Source organism: Puma concolor, chromosome A2 (assembly GCF_028749965.1).
Source record: "Puma concolor isolate L17-30 chromosome A2, mPumCon1.1.hap2, whole genome shotgun sequence".
Lineage (NCBI taxonomy): Eukaryota > Metazoa > Chordata > Mammalia > Carnivora > Felidae > Puma > Puma concolor.
In genome coordinates, this window is record NC_141668.1 from 5,526,165 (window position 1) to 5,552,467 (window position 26,303).

General features: G+C 53.6%; 1 protein-coding gene and 1 long non-coding RNA gene across 4 annotated transcripts in view; one reads left to right on the forward strand and one right to left on the reverse strand.

Annotated features, from left to right (window-relative positions):
- Positions 1-2,467: 2,467 nt before the first annotated feature.
- On the reverse strand, positions 2,468-5,185 carry LOC147582934 (uncharacterized). Of its 2 annotated transcripts, none has more exons than XR_015243835.1 (2): positions 3,807-5,185; positions 2,468-2,974 (listed from the first exon to the last, which is right to left on the reverse strand). It is a non-coding gene; the product is annotated as an uncharacterized LOC147582934 (long non-coding RNA). The 2 variants fall into 2 exon arrangements; XR_015243834.1 differs by having other exon boundaries at positions 2,468-2,994.
- Positions 5,186-15,209: 10,024 nt separating this feature from the next.
- Positions 15,210-26,303, forward strand: part of PRKAG2 (protein kinase AMP-activated non-catalytic subunit gamma 2) — a 258,651-nt gene continuing 247,557 nt past the window's right edge. For both annotated transcript variants that reach the window (XM_086685881.1, XM_086685892.1), the window contains exon 1: positions 15,210-15,553. In XM_086685881.1, the coding sequence (XP_086542007.1) occupies positions 15,440-15,553 (114 nt within the window). In that variant the 5' untranslated portion in view covers positions 15,210-15,439. The remainder of the gene's footprint in view (positions 15,554-26,303) is intronic.

Consider the following 26,303-nt stretch of genomic DNA (forward strand, 5'->3'; position numbering starts at 1 on the left):
CCAATGCGAGCAAGGCCATGCCAACTACGGCAGAGAACTATGCTCCTTTTGAGAAACATGTTGCTGGGAGAGGGGACACTTGACCTTGGAGCATGGACCGTCCACGCACTTGGAGCTGCCTCCTTGCGATCTAGGTCCTGTGGGACCCACCAAGTCACGAAGTTGAACACACCAGCAGCGGTCCATTACGAGAGGGAGGTGGTGCATTTGGGACAGAGGCTGAGCAAACCGTAAGACTCCACCAGCGCCCCTTCCCCAGCTGACTCCCATGGCCATGTGGGTAGCGGAGCGTCCTGTCTGACCCGCGTGAGGGGCAGATAGAAAAATCCAAGCTGCCTCGACAGATGGCCATCTGAGTAATCTGAACGTGTTTAGCTGTCGTGTGACCGTCATGACCCAGGACAGCCCTGAATGTCCCAGGAGACAGCTCTTCCCAGTGGGCAGGGCTGTGACCAGTACAGTTGTTCATCCACACGTGTGGCCGGAGAAGGAGACCGAGGTGAGGATATGCCCAGGCGCCTGGACAGCGGCCAGTGGTCCGGCCGGCCGGTTAGGGGTCTGCAGGGTTAGGGACAGAAAGGTCTGGGTAGAGGCGTGTGCAAGGACATACAGGAATGGTGTACGCGAGGTGTAAAGGTGTCGGAATCACACATTATGGTGCCCACCAGAGGCCACCCACCGCGCAAAAGGCGCTGAACGGCCAAGCGCGCAAAATGACTCGCTGGTCGATGGCAGCTAGCCTTTGTCACCAGGCACCTTGGGACTGGCAAGATGGGTACATGAGTGGCAGAGAAGGAGGCTGTGTGTGGGTCTGAGAGGACGGACTCCCATTTATCGAGGACGATCTAGCCACTGCCACCTCTGAATTTCCAACCAGTCAGCAGCTAAGAACAAGGCTGACCCTAATATGGCGTTCTTCCTGGAGGAGACCATCTGCTCGGTGGCAAGGCGGCCATGTTAAGCCCCTTACACCTTGAAAGGGCCAGCGGTTCATCCTCACGTGGACAGATACCTATTCTGGGCGTGGCTTTGTCTTTCCTGCCCACAGAACCTCAGCCATCAGCACCGTCTGGGGGCTTATGGGACACCTGGCCAGGCATGGATTCCACATGACATAGCAGCCATCAGAGGGCTCACTTTACAGCTAAGCAGGTGCAGGGGTGCGGCCATGACTGTAGGACGCACTATTGTATCCAGAAGCAGCCAGCCCCACAGAGAGCTGGAGTAGCAGACTGAAGGTGTCCCTGGAGCTCGGAGGTGACAGCACACGGGGCTGGGAAGGAGCACCCCACACATGCTGTGTGTGCCTTATTCAGAGGCCTCTTGGTGGCACTGTGTCTCCCAGAGTTAGAACACGTGGGCACACGGGCCACGGCGTGGAAGCCCAAGTAGCCTCCTTACCATCGCTCCGTAACCCGTGCTTCCTGTCCCCGCGACTCTGGACTCTGTAGAGCTAAAAGTCTGGGTCCCAATAGGGGACACCCTCTTGCCAGGGGACACAGGCAGGGTCCCATTCAACTACAAGCTACAGCTCTCACCAGGACGCTTTTGGCTCCTGTCCAGGGCCCAGTGGGTGAAGACGGAAGTCACCCTCTTGGAGGGTAAGTTAACCTTGACCAGCAGTGGGAGGTAAGATGCTTTCAAACAATGGGTGGGGGAGGAAGACACGTGGAAGCCGGGGATCCATGTGGCTCCCTCCTCATGCTTGCCCAGCGTGACTTTGGGCCCTGCGACCCTGCCTGAGAAGGGTCTGATCATAAAGGACTCAGAGCCCTCGGGACAGGTTTGGGTCACATTACCAGAGAGGCCGTTTAGACTGGATCCTGTGGGGGGGGGGGGGGGGCGGGATGGGCACCCACGTGGCCCCAAGACCAGAGGCAGCAGTGGTGGCTCACGGTTAATCCCATCCTTCTTCTCCCAAGTCTCCCCAAAGGTGAGAGGAGAGGCCCCAGAAACCACAGGGGCGCCACTCCCTACACGCGCACAGAAACGTGCTTCTGTGTGTCACAAGGAAGGATGCGGTGGTCACGGAGGTGGCACCCGACTGTCCTTCCCAAGGACAGCCTTGACTGACAGCCCCAGAGCCTCCGACTAGGCTTCCCCAGTGCACCTGCACCGAGGCCACGCCCCTGCGGCCATCCCCAGGCAACGACAGAACACGTGGGGTCCTCTAGCGGGCTGTCCCTGCCTTTCCTCTGACGGGCGACTTGTGTGTGGCAAGGCCGCATGGTCTGGGTGTGAACTGTGCTGATCCGAGGCTCTTCCTACCCACCCCCTTCCGCTCTCCTTCCCCAGGTGTCCGACCTGGGCTGTGGTCGGAGGCTCTCCCCACCCACTCCTGCTCGCTCCCGCCCGATCCTGCACAGACATTGCCCCCCGTTCAACGTCTTCCATGTCTAGCTCTGTCTTGGCATCCACCTCCCCAAGGATCCGAACTGACACAGATATGCCAGCAAATGAGAGCCTCTGAAGTTACTGGTTCTTTGTTTAAAAAGGGAGAGAGAGATGCACTGGGCAATCCCTGGGGCGCAAGCAATTCAGCCTGAAAGTGACCCCAGTTTTCATTAATCAGGGTCAATCAGAGCCACACCGACTGGCGGGTGAGATGTGGACAGAGGCTGACGTGGGAATTTCACCCTGCCGTCGGCAAACGTTTTCACGGGATCTTTTATGTGCCTCTCCGGTGCGGACGGTTTTGCTCGGTACTTGCACAAATATTCCGTGGTGACATCGGTAATTCTGCTCTTCACAGCTCGCAAGGGGCCCTCAGCTTTCAAAAACGTTTAGAAGGAGTTCCAAAATATCTCGAGCAATAGGAACATCGTGAGAACAGATGCAGATCTTCCCAACGGGCTATTCCAACGCTGTTTTTTTGCGGGCTTGCTCTCCGCGAAAGCGGAACAGAGGAAGAATATGAGGCAGGGCATTTTGTGAGCTCTGGTCGCCCGAAGAGTAGCCACTTTGTGCATCTGGACTTAAAAACACAAAGAGATGCTAGGATTAAAAAAAAAAAAAAATTGAGGAAAAATAAACCAAAAGGAAAGTGGCCTCTTTTCCATCAGATCTTGGTAATTCTCTGAATCAGATATCTGACCATTTCTTTTTTTTTTTTTTTAATTTTTTTTTTCCAACATTTATTTATTTTTGGGACAGAGAGAGACAGAGCATGAACGGGGGAGGGGCAGAGAGAGAGGGAGACACAGAATCGGAAACAGGCTCCAGGCTCTGAGCCATCAGCCCAGAGCCTGACGCGGGGCTCGAACTCACGGACCGTGAGATCGTGACCTGGCTGAAGTCGGACGCTCAACCGACTGCGCCACCCAGGCGCCCCGATATCTGACCATTTCTATCAAGCCAACAACCTTTCCTTCGCTGAACCAGCAGCCCACCTCCTAGCCCGGGGGTATCTGGTTACAGAGCCATGGGAGTGTGACCAGGAATAAAAAGGACTGAATTACGCCTGTCAAAGTAAATGACCCACGTGCGCTTGATGATGCTGGGTCCGGGCTTCTGTAATCACTGTTTTTTTCTTGCTCAGGTAACTTGAAAAATTACCAATGGACCTTGATAATCCCAGTCATTAGTAAGCTTAAGCAGGCTTTCTTCAATTACAAAGGGCAAAGTTCTTTTCCTATGGGAGAAGATTTATGCACTCCAATCCCATCAGAGACACTCGTCCGAATCCCCAGAGGGACAAGAATATCCGATGCCTCTGCTTGAGTTGAGCCTCTGAAAACGGCCCTCGCACCCCACAAACACCGTGTGGAGTCAGGAGGATGCCCACCCACATGGAGGGTGGGTCTTACCTCATCGGAACCTCCCATTCCCACAGATATCCAGAACGGGCTTGGGAATAAATGCCATGGTCCTGTAGGTCCTCTGGGAGGCTGCTGGTCATGAGGGCCAGGGCTACCTGACCACAGCAAAGAGGTTGGCCAAGGGACAAGGGGGTTCAGGCTGTAAGAGCTAGATAACAGGCACTTTTATCAGCTACAAACTCTGCTTACACAGCCTTCCCTTCCTTCTTTGCTTCTCTCCTCCCTTCCTGCCTTTGTCTTTTCCTCCCCACCCTGCTCTGGAAAGAATAACAAGATTAGGTTAATTAAAAGAGAGAACTTCATTAGCTAACACCTTGTCTTACAAGAGACAGGAATCCAACTCTATCTTAAGCAAAGATGGGAATGTTGTTGGCTCAGTGGGCGAGGGAGAGGAAGAAATGGTCTTGGAGTGATGGGGACTCCCTTCCCTAATTCTCCTTGAGAGCTGTACTCAGTCCCTCAGGCTACTGTCCCCTGAGTGGGCGCAGCTCCAGGTGGAAGCCTTTTAGCACTGGGGTGGGGAGGGAGAGGGCTTGGTCAGCTCCAGTTAGAATCCCAGGGAAGGGCTCTGATTGGCTCCCCAGGACCAACGCCCCAAGGGAGGCTGGTTGTGATTGGCTGAGCTGGTGGGCAGGGACCAGTACACTGCCTCGGAAGGGCAGCCCCTGCCAACAGGGGAGCCAAGTTCGCCCAAAGAGGAAGATATAGCAAAGAATGAACACCACACATGTGGGTGGGTGACAGCTTTGATGCTCTGTGCTCTGGCCACCCGTGAAAAAGACACGAGGGTCAGTTCCGGTACCCACAAGGAACAAACAAACCAAGAGAATTTGGGAGAAAGACCACTGTTCCTGGTTTTAAGACCAAACAGGAATTTCTCTCTGGGGATCCTAACACGTGTCTTTTTTGTGTTTCAGACTATCAACTCTCCACGTTGGCTAGCCACACTCAGTCCCGGCCCTAGTAGTATAGAATCCTCTCTGACAGGGGTTCAGCACAGCTCTAGTTGGAACAGTTCTCGATAGAAGCAGCTTTCTCTGCGGGGTCTCGTGCCCTCCTTCTTGGAACGCTACCACAAATAACTCTATGGCCCCTCTCCCTCTGGGGCCCCGGTCCAAAGCCCACCACGCTTTCTAAAATCCCACACAATCCAACTTCTGCCTTAATAAAAATTCCTCCTTCCACTTGGGCCTTATGTAGTTTCCCGTTTCCAAGCCTCTGACTCATTCCCCTGTTGTCCAATAACGTAAAAGTTGCTCCGGAAAGACATAGAAAGTCAAAAACCCTAAACTCACATTTGCATCCCATACAGCATAACCTCTCTTCAGGGACACTTGGGTGCGGATGTCACGTTGGTAAGATGGAAAGGGGACATTCCCCGTCACTGGGACTCAGACAGGCTTTCAGCCCACACAGCCGGCGGGTCGCCTCGGCGGCCAGCTCCGTGGGAAGCGGCCACGCTCTCCTTCCTGGTGATCCCGGGGCACGGGCTGTCCCCGGAGGGCGTCCTCCACGGCCACACACACGTTCTGGTGCGTGACAGGCAGGCACGATGCCTGCATCTTCGATGGCCCGAAAGACAGAGCCAAATGTACAGCTCGTTGTGTCTCTGGTTCCCAAAATACTTTCCAGGAGAAGGATCAGAGGAAGGGCCAGACCCGCAGGTCTCAAGCTTTACAGGGGCACATGGCCTACCCCAAACTGCCCAGGCAGAGCCGGGGGGAAGAAGCCCGGTGCCTGAGGGCCACAGGCAGGTGCTTATGCACCTCCCCACCCCCCAGGCATTCTTACCCCGCGTTGACCAAGTGGTTATGCAACGTGCGCCGCCCGGGAGTGGCGAGGGTAGGTCTGAGTCCAGGGCCCATGCCCTGCCCACCGCACTTCTCTGTACGTGACAGAAAACCTCAGCAGCCATAAAAATAAATCAATAAAACAAACCACAGGAAAGGGGGAAAATCCTGCATGGAAAAAAAAAAAAAAAAGCAAGATAAGGGAAGGCAAGAGACAGACTGGGAAGAAATACTTCCAACCCACCGCCCCGACGAGGGGCTAATTTTGTCAGTATACAAAGAGCCCCTGTCCGCAGATAAGAGAAAGCCTACGGCCAGCAGAGAAAGGGCCGACCGCACAGACAGATGGTTCCCCGGAAGGTAACTGACATGAAATACCAATGCGCGAACGAGACAACGAAGTGCTAAACGTAAGAGGTGCTGCTTTCGCCTAACAGATTAGCAAACACCAAGAGGCAGGAAAAGCTACTCACTCTGTCGGTGAGCCCAACGGGACGGGCCCTCGGTTGGCGGGAGTCCCCGCCATCCATCTAGGGACAGGCTGCTGGCCTACTGCGGGGACGGTGCACGCGGGCTTGGCTCCAGCCACGGTGCGTCTGAGCGTGTGTCCCTCGCGACACCGCAGTGTGTGACATGACGTGCGCACGGGCCTCGCAGCCCCGGAGGCAGCCTGCATTTCCATCATTAGCGGGATGTCCCCTGCGGCCCCTCTGTCCTCAACGCCCCCGACTCCTCCTACATCCGGGGAGCCACCGCTTCCAGTTCCTGAAGAAACCAGACCCGCCACCCACCCCCAGCTCCCTGCCCCTTTCTCCATGCACCCCGCTCCCCGTCCCACAAGGGACCGTCCCCCAGCCCACGTAGGCTGAGCGCTCGGCTGGCACACCTCGCCCCTCTTCCCTGCTTCAGCGATCCGCTCCCACCGTATTCCTTCTCTCTTCCGCACCAGGGATTAAGCACTCCATCTTGCTGGAACATCCTGCTCCTTAAACACCCGCCTCTCCTGTGCTGCCAGCACGGAGCCTGCTTGGGATTCTCTCTCCCTCTCTCTGCCCCTCCCCCCTCTCAATAAATAAACAAACAAACATTAAAAAAAAAAAATCCAACCTGTCCTGACCCACATTGCTCTCCCCACCACCCATCTCTGCTCCCTGTTCAGTGTGGAGCTCCTGGATCCAGCTGTGCAGCATGAGCCACGGCCACGACCCTGTCTCCCATGAGCCCTCCCCAGGAGGCCGCTGCTATGGGCTGCGGTGGCCGAACCCCGTGGTCACCTCCCAGTCCTGTCGCTTACAGTGCACCTTCCTTGACGCCCTTCTGTCTCCTGGCCGCCAGATCCTCTCTCAGTTCTTCATCATTCACGGAGGTTCATGTCCCTAACTTCTAACTGGCAGAGGGTCATGGGGGAGCGACCCTGACCTCTTTACTGTCTACACTCATGCCCGGATCTCTTCCGCTTCCAGCCTGAAATGCCCGATGGGAGGATGTCTCCGGCCAGATGTCTCCCCGTGGCTCTGGTATTTTCCCTCCGGTGTCCCACAGGAACCTCGGACTTACTGCAGCCAAAAGGAGACTCCCTGTCCCCCCAGCCTCTCCCCTGCTAGGAAATAGGATCATTCCACTTGCTTGGGCCCAAACTGTCACGGCCATATGTCACCCGTTTCTTTCTCTCAGACTCTATGCCCCATCTCTCAGCAAATTCTGGGGATTCTGTCTTCAAAATACAGAATCGGAAGCTGTTACTTCTCACTACCCCGCCTCCCCCGTTGTGGTCTGAGCCACGGTGTCTCTTGCTTAGATGAGTGACAGCTGGTTCCTTCACTTTACCCTCTAAGCACTTCACAGAGCCACCAGGCCAGTCCTTCAGGATGGGAGGCAGACCACGCCATTCTGGTTGACCTCCAACAGCGTCCCATGTCACTCAGATGAAGCCCCACCTGTCCCCCCCGCCACCCCCAGCCACTGCCCTCCTGACCTGTCCTGGGATCCTCCCCACAGCTGCCCGCCTGGTTCCCTCACTTGTGTCCCTCAGATTTCCGCTCCAATGTCCACTGGGCCCTTGGGCCATGGTCAGGGCGGCCTGGCAGCAGCCAGGCCCCTGAGGGAGGGTCTGGCCAGTGGCGCTGGAGCCACAAAGGAAAGAAACGCTCCCTAAAGCAAAACAAGGCAAGAAGAACTGTGGCCTCCCTCGTGCTCCCACATTCCAGTCTCCCCCACTGCCTCCCAGTGGCCAAACCTGGCCAGACAGGGAGTGGGATCAGTTGGCGAAGGATCTGGGGACCAAGGTTCCAGGCAACACAGAGCTGGGCGGGACAGAGAACGGATCCCAGGGCAGAGGCAAATGATCACACAAAAGCACACCCCCTGCAAGAGAACACCTCTCCCGACAAGCTGAAAAACCAGTCTCTTATGAGGGCGTGGTCAGAATGACAGAATTCTCTAGCTGTCTCCCTTCTCGGTGAATGAATTGCATCAGTTTCTTAAGGCTGCAAAGGTAAAGAAAAGATTTGGAAGCAACGATCCAACCAAGACTCTTGAAGCTCCAGCCGTCCTCGCATTGTAGCCAGAGGACCGTGGACAGCGTGCCGGGCTCGGTGCTGACCGAGTGAGCACGGCGTCTCCGCGTGTGCTCTGTATCAGCACTGAGCCCTCCACGCAGCCCCGCACTTCACGTTGTCCCCAGAAACCCTGCATCGCCGTCCACGAGATTCTGGGAACTCCCTTGCATCCCGTGTGAGTAAGCTGCAAGGACAACAAAATGTTCTCCCAGGCTGCCCAAAGAACAATGGACTTTGTAATCGTGCCTTACCTTTTTCCACCTAGAGAGTAAAACGCTACAGTGAGTAGGGACAGAAAACAAAACGAAACAAGGTAGGGCCTTTTGCGCAATGGTGCGTTGGGAGTACGTGTCGCAACGATTCAAAATGACCTTTCGCAGGTCCACGGCACGGAGGTTTACTTGGGAAGTTTCTCTCTCCGCGTCCTCTCCCCAGACCTCATGCAGCTCTTTGGAGTTATCGTTAGGAACATCTCATAAAATATATTTTTGGCCCCCAGGGCACAGAAGGGTGGTCCAAAACCACTAGGTCCTTGACAGCCTCCCGGCACATCCAGAGCCCTTGAAACGAGCATAAAGTGCTAAGGTACAAAGACGGGGATAGGCCCTGGAAAGTGTGCGCACTTTAATTCCAGGTGTGCTCGGGCCCTCTGGGAGGGACACAGCTTTCTCTGAGAGTCAGGCTGGAAATCGTACACCCTCATTAAGGGTTGGATGTCAGGAGGCCAAGGTCGGCACACACCTGAAAACCCAGGGCACGAGCTCTACTCTTGAACACTCCAAATCCCAAGGGACTGTCAATATATTTTTTTTTTCTGGAGCCTGGTTCATAACAGGCATTCTAGAGGCCGGGTCTGGACCTCAGCCGCAAGTCCCACAGACCAGTGGTTCACACTGGGTGCTGCTAAGCACCCCCTCGTGCAAGTTAATGTTCCTATTTGTACTGCAATGTATGAACTTTGGGGCTGGTGTAATTACCGAAGTCATGTTGTTTGCTCGGGGAAATTACTATACTGAATTTGCATTATTTAATCATGCCCCAGATAGGTGAGTGAGAGGTCACAAATCAGCCACGAGCCATATTCAGATAACGGTGGTATTCTGCGTTTCCCTGGGTTAATCTGTATGCCTCTAGCGTGTCCGAAGCTCAGAACTGCAGCCCAGGGAGCCCAAACCCATTCCCTGGATGGGAGGAAATGCTGGATCACCAGGACAAAAGTCACACGGCCATGCCGTAAGGCAGTTATGAAAGCAGCCACTGGCAGAACCAAAGACTTGATTCCCAACTAATGCTGTTTACGTGACTACTACCCTTAGTCAAGGAAGGGAACATAATTGCCGGGATTACCTATTCTCTTATGTAGCCAACAGACGCCTCTCGGCGGCCCAGCGCTGCGGGCCACACGCACCCTGCTTGCTGAATCTGTCATTCTTTAGAACTGCTGAGTGTGCGTTTAGGCACAGAGCCGGTCAAGACACCAAGCTATTCTCTAGGGAAAAAAAAAAGGGAACAGCAAGCCTGTTCTTTGGGAGAATATTGCCACAGAGTTAACCTTTATCTTCATCCAAAGTACTTCTCGGGTTGCGTGAGCAGGACGACCTACGGTTGGCCGGCATTATGGATGGAGAGCCATCCGAAACAAAGATAAAGGGGGTGGCTTGGGTGGGGGTGGCACGCTTTTTTGTCTCTTTCCAGAGGGCCCTGCAAATTAAAATCAATGGACAGAAGTTAAATGGATATCAAAGCCCGCTCCGACAGCTGGTCTCAGTTTCCCTCCTCCGTAAGATGTCTCTGAGGGTTCTCCTAGGGGATTTTCATAGAAAAAATTGTGGTACAGCCATCATGTGTGGTGGGAAATGGGGTTAATAACATCTCCTCCCGTAGATGTACTAAAACGTATAAGACGCCCCAGCACGGGCACATAGTAGCTTCAGCACCTCTCATTATTATCAGCCTGGACAGATGATGCCCCCAATGGAAACATCTCCAATAAGCTCCTGTTCTCTGAGAAGCACTGTCCTGAACCATCTGCGGGGAAGGACCAGAGGTCTTTTTGTTTACTTGTTTTTAATTTTTAAAAATTATTTTGCTAAGTTTATTTTAAGAGAGAGAAAGTGCGAGCGAGGGAGGGGGAGAGAGAGAGAGAGAGAGAGAGAGAGAGAGAGAGACTCCCAAGCAGGCTCCACACTGTGAGCTTGGAGCCCAGTGCGGAGCTCGAACCCTGTAACCGCGAGATCATTACCGGAGCCCAAGCTGGACGCTCAACGGACTGAGCCACCCAGGCGCCCCCCGTCTTTAATTTTCAATTCACCGGGCAATGATACTTCCGAAAAGTTAAATAAAAAAGCGATGACCGAGGCAATAAAATCAACAAAGATGTACAAAATATACAATCAAGACAAAATACAAGAGTCCGTTAAAGGGGCCTTAGCAATCTTCCAAAGATTCTCTCGCAGATCGGGGAGGAAGTGACGTGCTCACGGTGCCAATAGTAGACCAGCGGCAGTGCTGGGACAGCACTCGAGTCATGCCCCTGGAGCCCGCAAGGTGGGTCCCCCCGCACCCCTCAGTCCTGGTCGGCCTCCGTTTCTCACCCTTCCATCCATCAGAAGGTCAGGGCCTCACCAGAGGGAGGCAAATGCAGTCTCTGCCCTGGGTTAAAATTCAAGGGAGTGCCAAAAAACTCAGTTATCACCATAAGTAATGTTTCAATGAGGTTATTTTTTTATAGGCAAGGTGATGCTGCGGTAACAACTAATTATCAAACTCAGTGGCCTGACCCACATCAATCAAGTCTGACACAAGCTGTCCTCCCCTTTCTTACTGTGCACCACCCGGAACACATGGTCTCTAAGATCAGAGCAGCAGAGGAAAAGAAAGCTGAGGGAGAATACCAACTCCTCACCTCTTGACCCGGAAATAATTCCCACTAAATCTACTCCCATTTCATTGGCCAGAATTAATTTCATCCTATCCTAACTGCCAGAGCACTGGAAAATGTAGAGAATCACACAGATATTCGGTGACCCAAGAGCCTCTGCTTTACTCTTGGTGTAAAGGAATATATGTGTATATATATTACATATACTATATGTAGTATGTTATAAACTTATTGTGTATGAACTTAGGTATGTAAACTTTATATTTTATATACGAACTTTATATAGATTACATATCAACCTAATATGTAAGATTATTATACGTACAGACTTGTTATATATATATATGATATATTTATACATTTATTTATATATATAAACTTATATGTAGGTACACTTCATACCAAAAAAAGTCCGAACTTTTCATAAAGACAGGGTCAGTAAAAGTGCATAAGATTATTATACATATAGACTTGTTATATATATATATAAACTTATATGTAGATACACTTTATACCAAAAAAATCAGAATTTTTCATAAAGATAGGGTCAGTAAAAGTGCATAAGATTATTATACATATAGACTTGTTATATATATATATAAACTTATATGTAGATACATTTTATACCAAAAAAAATCAGAAGTTTTCATAAAGACAGGGTCAGTAAAAGTGCATGATTATTATGCATATAGACTTGTTATATATTTATATATATAAACTTATATGTAGATAAACTTTATACCAAAAGAAAGTCAGAATTTTTCATAAAGAGGATCTGTAAAAGTGCTGACCTGGGCAATACTAGAGACAGGCAAAAGGCAAAATCAGTAATGCTTGTCTTCATTTAAAATTTTGAGCGTGGGTGGCTCAGTTGGTTAAGGGTTCAACTTCAGCTCAGGTCATGATCTTGGGGTTCGTGGGTTCGAGCCCCGGGCAGGGCTCTGCACTGTCAGTGTGGGGCCTGCTTGGGATTCTCTCTCCCTCCCTGTCCCTCCCCCAGTCGTGCTTTCTCCTTCTCTCTCTCAAAATAAACACACTTAAAAAAACGTTTTAACATTTTGTATATTCTGTTCAGCATAGATTTTATTGCATTATTTTTGCAAAGGAAGTCATAGATCTGCGCGTTCAGCAACAGTCAGTGGGAAGGGTTTCCTCGACACTGCTGCTTGGCAAGCCACAGGATGGGGTTTCGGAAGGCACCCCAAAGCGAAACATTCAGAAAAATTCCATTTTTTTTTTTTAATTTTTTTTTCAACGTTTTTTTATTTATTTTTGGGACAGAGAGAGACAGAGCATGAACAGGGGAGGGGCAGAGAGAGAGGGAGACACAGAATCGGAAACAGGCTCCAGGCTCTGAGCCATCAGCCCAGAGCCTGACGCGGGGCTCGAACTCACGGACCGCGAGATCGTGACCTGGCTGAAGTCGGACGCTTAACCGACTGCGCCACCCAGGCGCCCCGAAAAATTCCATTTTTAAGGCTTATTTATTTTTGAGAGAGAGAAGAGAGAATGAGCAGGGGAGCGGCAGTGAGAAAGGGGGACAGAGGACCCGAAGCAGGATAGCACGGAGCCCGATGTGGGGCCCGAACCCACACACCGTGAGCTTGTGACCTGAGTGGAAGTGAGACGCTTAACTGACTGAGCTACCCAGGCGCCCCCTCAGAAAAATTCAATCTTAAGACTGCACTGATTGGAAGACATATGATCAATTTATCATATCCTATCGGAAGGAAAAACAATGGGAAGCTTCCTCTGGCACCGTCCGTAAGAAACCCCCAGGTTTCAGAAATACTAACAACCACAAAAGGCTCTTAAAATGCCAGCAACATGGTAAAACATTTTAATTTTCGGTTCCCGGGCACTAAAGTCTGCACTCCAACAAAATAAACTCAGAGAACAAATCAATTTTATTAATGAATGACTGGGCATAGGTACACGGATCAACTGACCCAAGTACCTATTAAAACAACTGCTAACCACTTCCCATCACCAGGGACAGGGCCCAGGCAAAGCGTTGCGCAGTGGCTTCCTGGTTCTGAATCCCTTCCTGGTTCTGAATCCCTTCCTGGTGGCTCTTCTCGACTTCTCTTGCCTGTCTACTCGCCCCTGCCCACCCGTCCATCTTTCCTCCCAAAATCAGTTCTCATCAAATGGAGTGACTTGCACGGCCTGGCAAATTATTACCGCGACAGGGATTAAACCTTTAAGCAAAAGGGGTGAAATTTAAGTGACAGCTGGGGAGTAATTTTGAGTGGGTAAGGGTGGGCTCCCTTGGTCGCAAAGGTAAAGCCCCCTCTTCCTTTTCAACTAACCAGGCGTTTAGGGGAATGATGTGGTCTTAGGTCTCCCCCACCAACCAGTCAGAAAAAGGTCAAAGCCTGAAATTCCACACCTGTGGGGCCGGGATGGCCACCGGATTTTTGAACCCAGACTAGTGGGCTCCAGAACGCTTAACCTTCGGTCAAGCAAGGCGTGCTCTAGGATTTTCCAGTCTGGCTTCGTTCTACACTGGAGAGCAGGGGAGAAAGAGAAGGAGGATTAAAAAAAAAAAAAACCCATGAACCAAGGAACCCCCCAGACTGCAGGGGATTTTAGACCAGATGATGGAACGTGGATCGGAAGGAAAATAGGAAAGATGGCTGAAACACGGGGCTTCTGACTGGGTGGGAAGCGCCACCTAAGGGGGTCCCTGAAGCGGGCTAATTCCTCCTCCTCTGAGTGGGGGGAGGGGGCACTCGGCGAATCTCCGCATCCGCATCCGGACAGGAGTTGAGGCTGCGTCCTCACCTTCTTCCTCTGGGTAACCCTGATTTTCTCATTACGGGGAGAGGTGGAGCTGACGTCAGCATTCAAGGCGCTGGAGTGACTTTGGGAGTCACTTCGTCCTCAGAACCTAGAGCCAGAAAGGAGGCGGCTCCCTACCCAGCATTCACCCCTCTTGCGGCCGGGGGCCGAGGTCGCGCCATCCTGGGGCCCTCGGAAGGGGGACGCCACCACAGACGCCCCCGGCCCTCCGCTACTGGCCGTGCTACGGTGGCAACGCAGGGGCACGTGGAAGCCTCGCCCGCGATTTCCGCCCCCGTTGATTTCCGCAGTCCCAGCAAGTCCGCGTTTGGGGCGGCGCGGGGCTGCGGCTCCTGCGCCCGCACTTACCGCCGCCCCACTGCGCACCCCTCGGCGCACCCGAGAAAAGCCGGGTGTCAGGAGGGTGGGGTGGGGTGTGAACCCCGCTCCCCGGTAACCCCGACCGCTCTCCGGGCGCCTGCGGGTCCGCACGCCGGGTGGGGAGGGGCCCGGGGCCGCGGTTTTCCCGGAAGCAAGTGCGGGTCAGTGCGCGTCCCGCCGCAAGCCCCGGCTTCCGCCGCTGCGGGGTGGCCCGGCAGGGCGCGGCGGCGTCGCAGGGGGCTCGGGCCAGGAGCCAGACCCCGGGGGCACGAGATGCTGCGCAAATCAGCTCCAGGCCGGTCCCGCGCCGCCGCGGCCGGGAGACCCCGCCCGCCGGGCAGGCGACAACGTGCGGCGACCCGGGGGCGGCACGGGGAGCGGGCGAGCGGCGTGCGCCGTGCACTTCCTGTTCAGTGCACGCGGCCTTCCACCGCCCCGCGCTCGCCCAGCCCGCCGGGCCGCGCCGCCCCTCGCCGCCGGCTCCCTGTCCCCGGGACGCGGCGCGGCGGTGGGACGCAGCGGGCGCGCCCTCCGGCTGGCAGGGCCGCGCCAGCCGAGCCGCCGCCCGAACTTCGGCGCGCAGCCGAGCGGGGAGCCCAATTGCCGGGGCGTTCGCGTTTGCGCCTCCTCCTCCCTCCCCTCCGCCCCATCTCGCCCAGAAGGGGGACGGGCCGAGTTCCAGGCTCGGGGCTGGTTCATTTTGCGGCCCAGGATTATATTTACACACACACTGTCCCACTCTCGCCAGATTGTCCGCTTCGGCGCAGGCACGGGAGGGTTGTTTTCCAAAGTACCGTCTTTCCCTACACCTGCCTTTCAGATCACCTCTGGGAACCTGTGGGAGGAGCTGACAGGGTGGACGATGTTGCTTCGCTTTGCAAAAGGAAGAAAACTTTGTCACCCAGAGGGAGACCTCTGCCACGCGTAACCCGGAGAGAGACCAAGAACCAGGACAGGCTTTGGCTTTGATTTTGCATCGATGAGCCCGTAAGGAGGAAGAGGACACGTGAACTCAGCGCACACGCCGACCGCCATCCTCCCCGGTGGCGGCGGCCCCAGGTACCTGCGCCACCTTCCCTCCCCGCGGAAGTCCCCACGCGGTGTCTCCGGGGTGGAAGGCTAATCATCAAGAGCGCGCGGCTCGAGGCCGACGGCGGGGGCCGGGCGAGGAAGGAGAGGACCGAATTGCAGGAACGAGTTACCCGGAATTAACTTCTGGTTAAAGTTATGGGAAGCTCGGCCATGGACACCAAGAAGAAGAAAGATGTTTCCAGCCCCGGCGAGAGCAGCGGCAAAAAAAATCCCAGCCAGAAGAGGCGTTCGCTGCGAGTGCACATCCCGGTGAGTGCCAGCAGCGCGGTGCCCGGCTCCCCGCCCTCGCCCGGTCGTCTACCCCGGCGCCGAAGCGGTTAACGCGGGACGCCCCGCGCGCGCCGTGCGTGCCCCTCCTGTCACTTTGGGCCGCCCGGGGATGGGTGGCGGCGCGGGGTCGAGCTGGGCCGCCGATCCCGGGCTCCATCTCTCTCGGCGACCGTCAGCGGGGGCGCGGGAGGGGGCGCGCGGGGCGGCCGGTGGCGGGCTGGGCGTAGCCCCGGATCCCGCCTGGTGCGGGTGCTGGGGGGCGGCGCGTAGTGTTGTTTTGTTGAAAAAGGACGGTGTGGACTGCGCTCCGGGGAGGTGGAGCCGCGCGCGGCTCCCGGGGCCGGAGGGGCGGGGCAGTGGGCGGGGACAGCGCGCGGGAGGCGGGGGGGGGGGATGTGTGTGGCTGTGTAGCTGCGCCCCGAAACGGACCTTCCCCCTTCCCAGTTCCCCTCGGGGTGTGCCTGGGCCTGGGGCGCCGTGGGGGGGTTTCCTCTGCAGCCATTCCTTTTGCCTGTCCCCGGGAGCACATTTCGGGCATTTGGGGGTTCGGGACTCCCTAACGCGTGCGGAGCTGCCACGAACTTCAGCCCCGGCCACGCCGGCAGCCCCGCCCGGACTTTGGCGACTTCGATCGGTCTGCGGCTCGACTCTGTGCAACTGGAGGGAGCGCCGGGAGGGGGCGTGCGCCCACCCTGGGTTTTGGCTACCCAGGGGAGCCGCGGCCTTCCCCAGCGTCCCCATCGGGAAGTCAGGTGGTGGGGCGTACGGGCACTCGAGAGAACCCCCCAACTGGGTCACGCCCCTGACCTCCACCAGCCAAGTAAATGTTTATCCAGATACACGGACGGACGCACGCACGCACACAGGCACCAACAGACACACAGAGCCGTGGGCTCCGTGAAGAATGTTGGTTCTCTCCCTGGGGACGTTTAGTTCTCTCTCTCGGGGGATGACCGGTTCTGGGCACCGGGTGGGAGTGCGAGGTGAGTCCCAACCTCTGAGGACTGCCTCCGGCAGGGCTGGGGAGGGCCTGCTGGCCTCTCACGTCCCCCCTGCGAACCCCCGTTAGGCACTTTCCTTAAGTGTTTCTTGAACAAAGCCCCCCCCCCCTTCCGTGTGTGCGTACACTCCCGCCTTATAGCGACGTTGAAATAAAACAATTCACGGGAAAGCTCTTGCGAACGTAAATAGTGTGGAATGAATGTATGGTTGTCACATCTGCATCAGGCCAACTGGTTTTAAAAAGAGAGACCTAGAGAGAAGAAAATGACACTGCCCAGTGTCAGGCCATATTGTACCGAGGCGGACTGGTGAGGACGGTTCCAGATGCGGTGTTGGGTGCTCTGGTTGATGGCGAGATCAGGGGTGAAAGAGAGGGTCTCTGTCTCCTTCCTTATAGGGCTTGTATTTGCTGGTGGGACCAGCGGGGGCGAGCTTCTTCTCGTTGACCATCTAGTAATTGTCTGTTGACCGCTGCACCGGGTTGGTGAGAGTCATACTCTAGTTGGGGAAATATGGCATTCAGACAGATGCTGGCACATGACCCAAGGGCATCCGATGACCGGTGCTGGCAGCCACTGCTTTCAGAGGGGAGAGAGGGGGAGGGGACAGCGTACTGACGTGTTCCGAGAGACATCAGACCCAGAGGTGGTAGGCAGGACAGAGCCACGTGTGAGAAGCCTGGATTACTCCCACCAGCGAACCAGCTGGAGCACCTCCATGAGTTGGGGGTTGGATGATGGCTTCCGGGTACAGCAAAGGGCCCCTTCTCATGGAAGAAAGCGTGTGGGAATCAGAAATGGAGTGAGGCCCCATCAAGGAGGGCCCTGAAGTAAGCTTGCCAGATTTAGCAAATAAAAATTTTGGATAAACAAGGAATAACTTTTTAGTACGTGAATGTCCCCTGCGCCATTTGGGATGAACTTGTGCTGAAAATATCATCCATCGTTGTCTGAAATCCCAGCTTGGGTGTCCTGTATCTTTCCGGGCAGCTCTCACTGGTCCAGTGCACTCTCAGGAAAGAGCCCTCGTGAGGTCCCCAGTGTGTCCACACAGCTTGTCTCTGCACTGAATTGGATTGAGTCCCTTTTGGACGTGATTAGCCCCAGTCTTTCCCCCCGTATCTGGTGCATAAACAGAACCATGACCTAGGGTGTCGGGGTGTTGCAGTCACGGTGAACCTCCCTCCCAGGCTCTGATTATCTTACCATCTTTACCCTCCTTGCTACCAAGAGCACCTGCTGTGCCCTGAGACACCAAAATGGGGGATCCATTTCCGAGGTTGCCCTAGGGCCTATGGGTTATAGCAGGTAACAGAGACCTGGAATCACGAACTATAGTGACTGATGAACTGAACGCGATGAAGGGAGAATGGCCCTTGGGCCTGATGGAGGATGAAGCCTGGCTTGGTTTTAGTCCCTTCCTTAGGTGGCCGGGCTCACCCCTTTCTGGCAAAGGGGACGGTGGGAGAGAGGGGAGGAAGTAAGGCGGGAGTTCGGACTCCTCTGGGGGTTGCCCGGGGCCTGTCAAGGAACGAGATGGGCGCCATGTTTAGAATCGTGGTGGGTTGGCGCCTCGCCCTGGTTCTCTTCCCTCAACCTTCCTCCCCAGTGTAAAGCAGGAGTAATGATGAAGGTGGTGGGAATGGTTTTGGAAAGTAACTCCTTGGAAGCCTAGCCGTGTGTGGCATTCTGCCAGAACTTTGCCAGAGAAACTGTTGTCTGGAGAAGGTATATTCTTTTTTTTTTTTTTTTGGTACCGGAAGAAGCAGCTTCTCTATTAATGCTGAAATTCATATGTGCCAGACCTTTTTAAATTGATAACTGTGGACCGGCATCCTGTGGGTCTTTGGAACTGTTTAGAAGCCAGTGATAGAGCAGGAGGCCATGGGGGAGGGAAGGGCTTCGGAGAGGAGGACTCTGCAGGAGCCTGAGGGGACACCGAGGCAGGCCTGCAGGAGCTCAGGCTCCAGGCAGTGGCCCGGTATTTACCGCCAATGGAAGGCATGGGTCCCCGGGCCTCCTGGGAGAGGTGCTCCAGAAATCCTTCACGGTTGCTGGAGACACACTAAAACTAGAGCCAAGAGTAGCTGGCTGGTCGCAGAAGGTTGTGAACACAGCACTTGGCTCGGGGAGGCCGGTCACTCGTGATGGCTTTGCCCGTGGAGGGAAGCCTGACACTGCTTGAGGCCCAGCACCTTCTGCACGGGGGATGCGCCTGTGACTTGCATGTGACCAATAACCTCCATCCAACCACTTCCACTCTGTTCAGGGACCCCAGAAGGGGGGTGGGGCATGGGCTGGACGCAGGCGGGACCAGAGGCGCCCTTCTGCCCACCCCCGCCCCCCGGGGCATGGAGGACCGAGGGCCTAGAGTGCTGGCTACCTGTCACATCACTGAAATACCGCAGCCTGAGCCTCAGTGAAAGGCAAGGGACGCCACGCAGTACAGGGAGGGTGTCGCTTTTGTTCTTGGCCTTGGCCTTGGTCAGTTTGTACCCCTTGAACAAGATTTGTTGAGTAGGGCTTTCAGGCAGGGTTTTCTGTGGTTCCTGGACCAGCTTAAGTGCAAGCACCCATTGTTTGTTTACTACATAAAATCCTGAGTAACAGCCCAGACCTACTGAGTCAGAATCTCTGAGGAGTGGGACCATGGTTCCGTGTTTCTGGTAAGTTCTCCAGGTGAGTCTTATGCTTACAGTGGTGTAAATATTAAAATAATTGTTTTTCAACTTCCCCAGTGTTAGTACTGATCTGTTTCTTCTACCCCTGTGAGTTATTCTTTCTACCTGTCTATCTGTTTAGGTATCCATTCATCCATCTGTTCATCCACCCATCCATCTACTTATGTATCTGCTTGTCTGTCTATCTATCTATCTATCTATCTATCTATCTATCTATCTATCTATCAGCTATACATCCATCCATTCATCTTCATATCTGTCATGTATACTTTTCCAGTTGTCATTGGGAAGAGATGTCCTTGGCTACTGACTCTTGAACAATGGTAAGATACTTCTGGCTCCCAAATAAATATGGAAGCCCACATCCACCCCCAGCCAGGGTAGCCCAGTGCGGGCCAGCCTGTCAGGGCACAATGGAATGTTTCTTGATTCTGCCCTCTGGTGCATCTTGGACGCCCTGAGCGTAGGCTCTCCTAGGGCCCAGAGTATGATATCAGGACACTCAAGCTTCAGGCGAAGCTCCCCAGCGATGGAGTCTCCAGAACTGTCCTGTGGCTCCGGGGTTTATAAATGAGGGCGGGGTACCCCTCCTCAGCTTGCAGGATGTTGAGTGTGGCTGACTGGGGAGTGGGCTTCCTGAAGCATGGGCATGGCACGTTGGCTGAATGCCAGGAAGGCACACTCTGCCCTGTGGCTTGTGCACACATCTCCAGGGACCAGCTCCCTTAGCGATATAAGCAGAGCACGCACAAAACTAAGGGATTTGCTGAGTCACCGTTCCGTGCCCTGGGGTGTGCCCTCGGGCCGGGATACACCCTTATCTCATCCCCCCACCCCACTTCACAGGTGGCCCCACTGAGAACAAGCACACCCCCCCTCCCCCCCCCATCCCAAGGTTGGATGACAGGTGGAAATGGAATGTGAGAGCCCAGACTCTGCTGCCCGGTGCTCGCTGGGTCCTAGTACCCCATCTGTGGAGGGGTTCGAGACCCTTGAGCAAACCAGGCTCTGATGACCTCTGCAACTATGGACGTCATGGAACATGATTTCAGCAAGCGGACATCTCTAGTACTCAGGTAGCAAAGACAGAAGCAGCCACCCAACATGGCTCGAATGCTCAGTATCCCGTCTTCCCACATGTTAGGGTTTTCGTTGCTTTGCAAGTATCTCCCCCGCCCTGCTTGCTTTGAGCTGGCCTCCTCCTGGGGTGAAACCCAGCAGAGCTATATTCTACTGCTAACGTCCAGCCAGAGGTAGGACTTCTGAGGTTCCTAACCCCCAGATGGACTGAAGGAGCACGGAAGCACTTGGCCCTTACCTTCTCACCCGCTCAGACCTCATCCCATAACTTCTAATTTTTTTTTAATGTTTTTTTTTAAATTTTTTAAATGTTTATTTCTGAGACAGAGAGAGACAGAGACAGACAGAGCATGAGTGGGGGAGGGGCACAGAGAGAGAGAGAGGGAGACACGGAATCTGAAGCAGGCTCCAGGCTCTGAGCTGTCGGCACAGACCCCGAAGCGGGGCTCGAACTCACAAACCGCGAGATCGTGACCTGAGCCGAAGTCAGAGGCTCCACCGACTGAGCCACCCAGGCGCCCCTTTAATGTTTATTTTTGAGAGAGAGAGAGAGAGAGAGAAACAGAGTGCAAGAGGGGGAGGGGCAGAGAGAGAGGGAGACAGAAATTGAAGCAGGCTTGGGGCGCCTGGGTGGCGCAGTCGGTTAAGCGTCCGACTTCAGCCAGGTCACGATCTCGCGGTCCGTGAGTTCGAGCCCCGCGTCGGGCTCTGGGCTGATGGCTCAGAGCCTGGAGCCTGTTTCCGATTCTGTGTCTCCCTCTCTCTCTGCCCCTCCCCCGTTCATGCTCTGTCTCTCTCTGTCCCAAAAATAAATAAACGTTGAAAAAAAAAAAAATTAAAAAAAAAAAAAAAAAGAAATTGAAGCAGGCTCTAGGCTCCAAGCTGTCGGCACAGACCCTGACACAGGGCTCAAACCCACGAACCGTGAGATCATGACCTGAGCCGAAGTCGGACGCTCGACCGACTGAGCCACCCAGGCGCCCCCATCCCATAGCTTCTAAATCGGTTTGTATCTTCTCAAACCATTCAGACAAATACATGTGCTTTTCCATGAGGCTGTTTCCCTGACTGTTTTCTTTTACTTTTCCCATTTTTCCTTTTTGATTTGTTCAGCTCGCTGCCAACGATGTTCTGTTTCTGGGCACCATTTTACTTTTATGGGGGCAACCCTGGTTACTAAACAGGGCAGCCGTCCCTACAGAGCTGGGTTAGAATCCAGCTCTGTTTCCCCATTCCCCTCCAACCACGCTCCCTTTGACCCAGAACAGTGACTATGATGGCACGCGAAAACACCACTTGTCTCCTGCCTCTTTCAAGACGGTGGCCCAAACCGTCTTGAAACCCCATGATGCCAAACCAGAGGTCAAGTTGTCGTCAAGGTCTTTTAAAATCTAGGGCAAATCAAGGCCCATGAGGCGCAGGGCCGTCAAGAGCTGAGACCGAGTCCTTAATTTGCTTGGTGAACTGACTGTGATCTTCCTCTAACGGGGCAGAGGAGCCTTGTGACGGTCAAGCCGTGTCCCTGAGGCTTACCCATGGGGATCCTTAGAGACCCCACTGCACAGCATATGCAGCTGGAACAGAGGAAGGGGTCGGCTCTTCCCGGGCCCGGCTTGGCCTCCAGGGGACAGCTGGCCTGGCCCACGGCGACATGGTTAATCCCAACCTCACTACCTCGTTCTTCCACTGCCTACTTTGAAAATAATTTGGTCTCCATTCTTTTCCTTCCTGTTGACAGGAAGCCCTTCTCTGCCGGCTCAGGGGCTTGTCACAGACCAATCAGATATCATCCAGGCTTTGGGGTTTCTGCCAGGGCCTCTGTTTTGATGTACTCTGACCTGGCAGTGAGGTTGCTGGACAGTGTGCAACAGAGACCGATTTGCTCTCGGTGGCCCCAGGGGTCCAGCCTTTTTTTCCATGAGGCCAAGGCTGTGGGAAGCCCTGCATCGCTGTCCCCTTGCTGCGGAGGGGGAGCGCGGAGAGGGCTCAGCCGGCTGCAGAGCCCAGCTCAGGACGGCACTGGGGTGACCTCCCTTTGTGCGGAGCGGGGGTGGGAGGAGGGTGGGGGGATGGGGGAGCCGGAGAAAAGACACAACCCGGCCATGGGACACCGACTTCTTGCTCTTAAAAGAGGAGGAGGGCTGGGGGATGGCTGGGGATCACATTTACGGGTAGGTGGGGTTAAAGCTGGCACTGGGAAGCCAGTCGATTCATTTCTGTCTGTTTTCCAGGCGATGGGGTGGTTCTCAGGATACAGAGATGAACAGGGTCATGGGTTGAATTGTGTCCCCCAAAAGATCTGCTGAAGTCCTAACTCCTTGGTGCCTGTGCACGGGACCTTATTTGGAAATAGGGTCTTTGCGTGTGTGATTAGCCCGGTTAAGATGAGGCCATTAGGCCGGGCCCCTAACCCAGGATGACTGGCGCCCTTCTATGAAGAGAAGGGCGCAGACACTGAGGGAAGGTCATGCGAGGACAGAGGCAGCTCTGGGTTCCTTCCTCTTGGTTTCACCCCTTGTGGCATGGGCCATGCGACAGCCACCGGGTCGGGGCCTTGAGGCTGTGATCACCTGGCCCCATTCTTGTCTACAGCATATTATGTAATCAAACACCCCAGAGAGATTCCTCCTCGAAATTCAGACACTGCTCGATGGGTAGTTTCATTCATAGTAGCTATGACTGATCAATATCATCGATTGTAAGATACCACCTGGGATGGCAGGGTTGTCGTCAGATTTGGCTAACACTGATGGACCACTTGCCATGTGGCAGGCCTGTATTTTTATACAAGCCACCTCTCTATCTTACCAATCAGCCTACTGTTATCGGTGTTCCTAGCCTCACCGTAGACAAAGGGAGTAGGCTGTCTGTGGCTCACGGCTATTCTAGCCTAACCCGCCTAGAAAACTCTCGGTTGTGTTTCACTGGGTTTTTGATGTCTCTGCTTGGCCCCACTCCAGCCCCGGGCTTTTGATGCCTCGAGACTAGTCCAGGCAGCGTGGCAGCATGGGGGTGGGAGGACTGCTCTGTAGGAAGGGGACACCACCCACGTGACGGGCGCGCGGAAAGCGAAACACCTGGTCTGGACAGCTGCCCTCTAGTGGTTTGCCAGGTCTCAGTACACTTTACGTGGCTCCTACATTTTTATTTCTATTTAATTTAATTTTTTTTTGAGAGAGCACGTATGCTCACGTGCACGAGTGTGGGGGGGCAGAAAGAGAAGGTGAGAGAGAGAATCCCAAGCAGCTCAGCACAGAGCGCGATTCGGGGCTCAGTCTCAAGCCCATGAGATCACGACCTGAGCCAAGATCAAGGGTCGGACGCTCAGCCGACTGAGCCACTCAGACGCCCCAATGGCTCCTACATTTTTTTTTTTAATTTTTTTTTTTAACGTTTATTTATTTGAGACAGAGAGAGACAGAGCATGAACGGGGGAGGGGCAGAGAGAGAGGGAGACACAGAATTGGAAACAGGCTCCAGGCTCTGAGCCATCAGCCCAGAGCCCGACGCAGGGCTCGAACTCACGGACCTCGAGATCGTGACCTGAGCTGAAGTCGGACGCTTAACTGACTGCGCCACCCAGGCGCCCCGTTCCTACATTTTTTTAGAGGAAGGTCATTGAAAGCAATTCTTTATCTTTCTCATCTCAAAAAGAAACAATCCACCTTCTATAATTTCATAGCTCTTTATTCTGTAGGTCTTTTTCATTTTTTTTTAATAATGGAATATTCGAATAAGCACTAAACCAGGAAAATCCCGAGCTTTCTCTTGATAGGTCAGCAGACGCTTCGCGAAGGCCTGTTGTGTGCCAGGCACCGTGCAAGCCTCAGAGAGGACAATTGTGACCTTCTCCCGACCAGGCTTAGAGGCTGCAGAGGAGCCTTGAACATCTGTCACCATATCAGTTCACCTGTGCTGCCATCCAAACACCCCAGGGGCGCCTGGGTGGCTCGGTTGGTTGAGCCTCCAACTTTGGCTCAGGTCACGATCTCGCAGTCTGTGAGTTCGAGCCCCGCGTCGGGCTCACTGATATCAACCTGCTTCAGATCCTTGGTCCCCCTGTCTCTCTGCCCCTCCTCCGCTTGCACTCACTCTCTCTTAGAAATAAATAAACATTAAAAAAACAACAACCCAAAACATAGTGACTTAAAACAACACACGTTTACTATTTCTGAAGTATATATAGTATATATAATAATTAGTATTATACGTAATCAACATATTAATTATATTATTACATAAATACACGTTAACATATAGCTATATAAATATAACCTATTGACATGTTATTGAATTATAATATGTAAGACGATATGAAGGTCTTAAGTGGGTTTATATATTACATAATAACGTTATTTAATAATTAATGTTATATAATTAATATATACTTGTTTTAATTATATAACTAACATATAGCAGTGTATTTAGTATATAACGTGTATGTGTAATTCTTCTATGCTGAGATCGTGTACGAGGATTGCAGTCTGGGTCTCCACTGGGCTCCAGCAAGGAAGCAGGGCTTCCCGGAAGACAGGTGGGCTCCAGGGGGCTTTGAGTGACACAGGAGTGGTGGAACTGGGTCCTCGCAAAGCTGGGCATCTGACGGGGTCGCCCAACCTTCCATTTCATCACCGGAGACAGGCGAGTGTCAGAGGTGCTGTTTGGCTCGTGGGGAGAGGTCAGTGCCAGGAGGACAGAGAAGTTACTTTCCTTGTCACTTTGCTTGTGAAGTGTATTTTGAGATTGACATGAGTGTGGGGCACAGGAAATAGAATGTTCTCAGCTCACAGAAGGAAATGCTGGGCAGCTGTACCAAACCGGTCTCAGGGAGTAACCCAGCCAGGTGACTTCCCTGCCAGGTGCCAGAGAAGGTGGGGGAGCTGACCGGGAACCCCTCAGAATCAAGAGGCAGCCTCAAGAGGTTAAGGGACTTGCCAGAGGTCACATGATTGGCCAGGGCCAAAGCAGGGAGGACAAACCAGGTTTCCTCCTGGAGGGATGTTAGGGAGCGAGGCGAGCCTTTGTGGCAGGGAAGGCGTCTGGAGAGCCACAGTCCCATCTGCCTGCCCCACTGTGGCTCTCTGCCAGAGAGACCTACACCTTGGGTTAGATCAGAAAACAAAATCAAAGCAGTTCTGTTTTCAGTGGCTGAAAAAATTAATTAAAAAAAGAATTTATTACCATAATAAAATCATAATAAACAAAATGCAGAAACTTAAGGTCCAACGGACATATTTGGTTGTATGCCTATTTAATGGTGAGCTACCCTCAAATGATCTTTGTTACTCTCACCTAAACATTGCTCTTAGCTAACGATTTTGGGCCTCTAGCTTTGGTCCTCTGGTGGCGGGGGAAGGAAAGAAAGCCAGATGGGGCAGAGGGAGAAGTTAGACTGTGAAGGAGTCACAAGGAAGACCTTAGCTGACCCACTGGAACATTCTGGAACCGGAATGGTCCTTCAGAGTTGTCCTGGATTGGCGCAAGGGTGGCCAGACTTTTGTCTCCTTAATTAGATCACATGCTCCCTGAGGATAGCATACGTCTGTACTTCCATGCCCTTGCCCCTGGGAAACCACCTCCGTGCGGCCAATTCGAACATTGACATTGAGGATATTGGTGAGGAAATGCAGAAGCCCGAGTAACTGGGGGAAAGAAAAAAATATGAGCAGTCTTGGAGAATCCAAATGCTTGGTTCCCTTGGTCTGCTAATTCTGAAAAATCTGGGTGAATCCATTATCTACAAATCTTATGAAAAAATCATTTTCAGGCAAACCATGTTTTATTGGTTCAATAAAAGAGGAGTTTTTTAGGAACGTTATTATATTCGTTCTTTTTTCCCCTCATCTCCGACCTGAGAAAGTTATTTGGGCTTTTGCTCAGGCTAACTGACTTGTTAAGAGCGTCGTAAATATGTCAGGCGGTATTTTAGATGGCGTCGCGATCATTCTCTCATTAGAAACCGGGCCG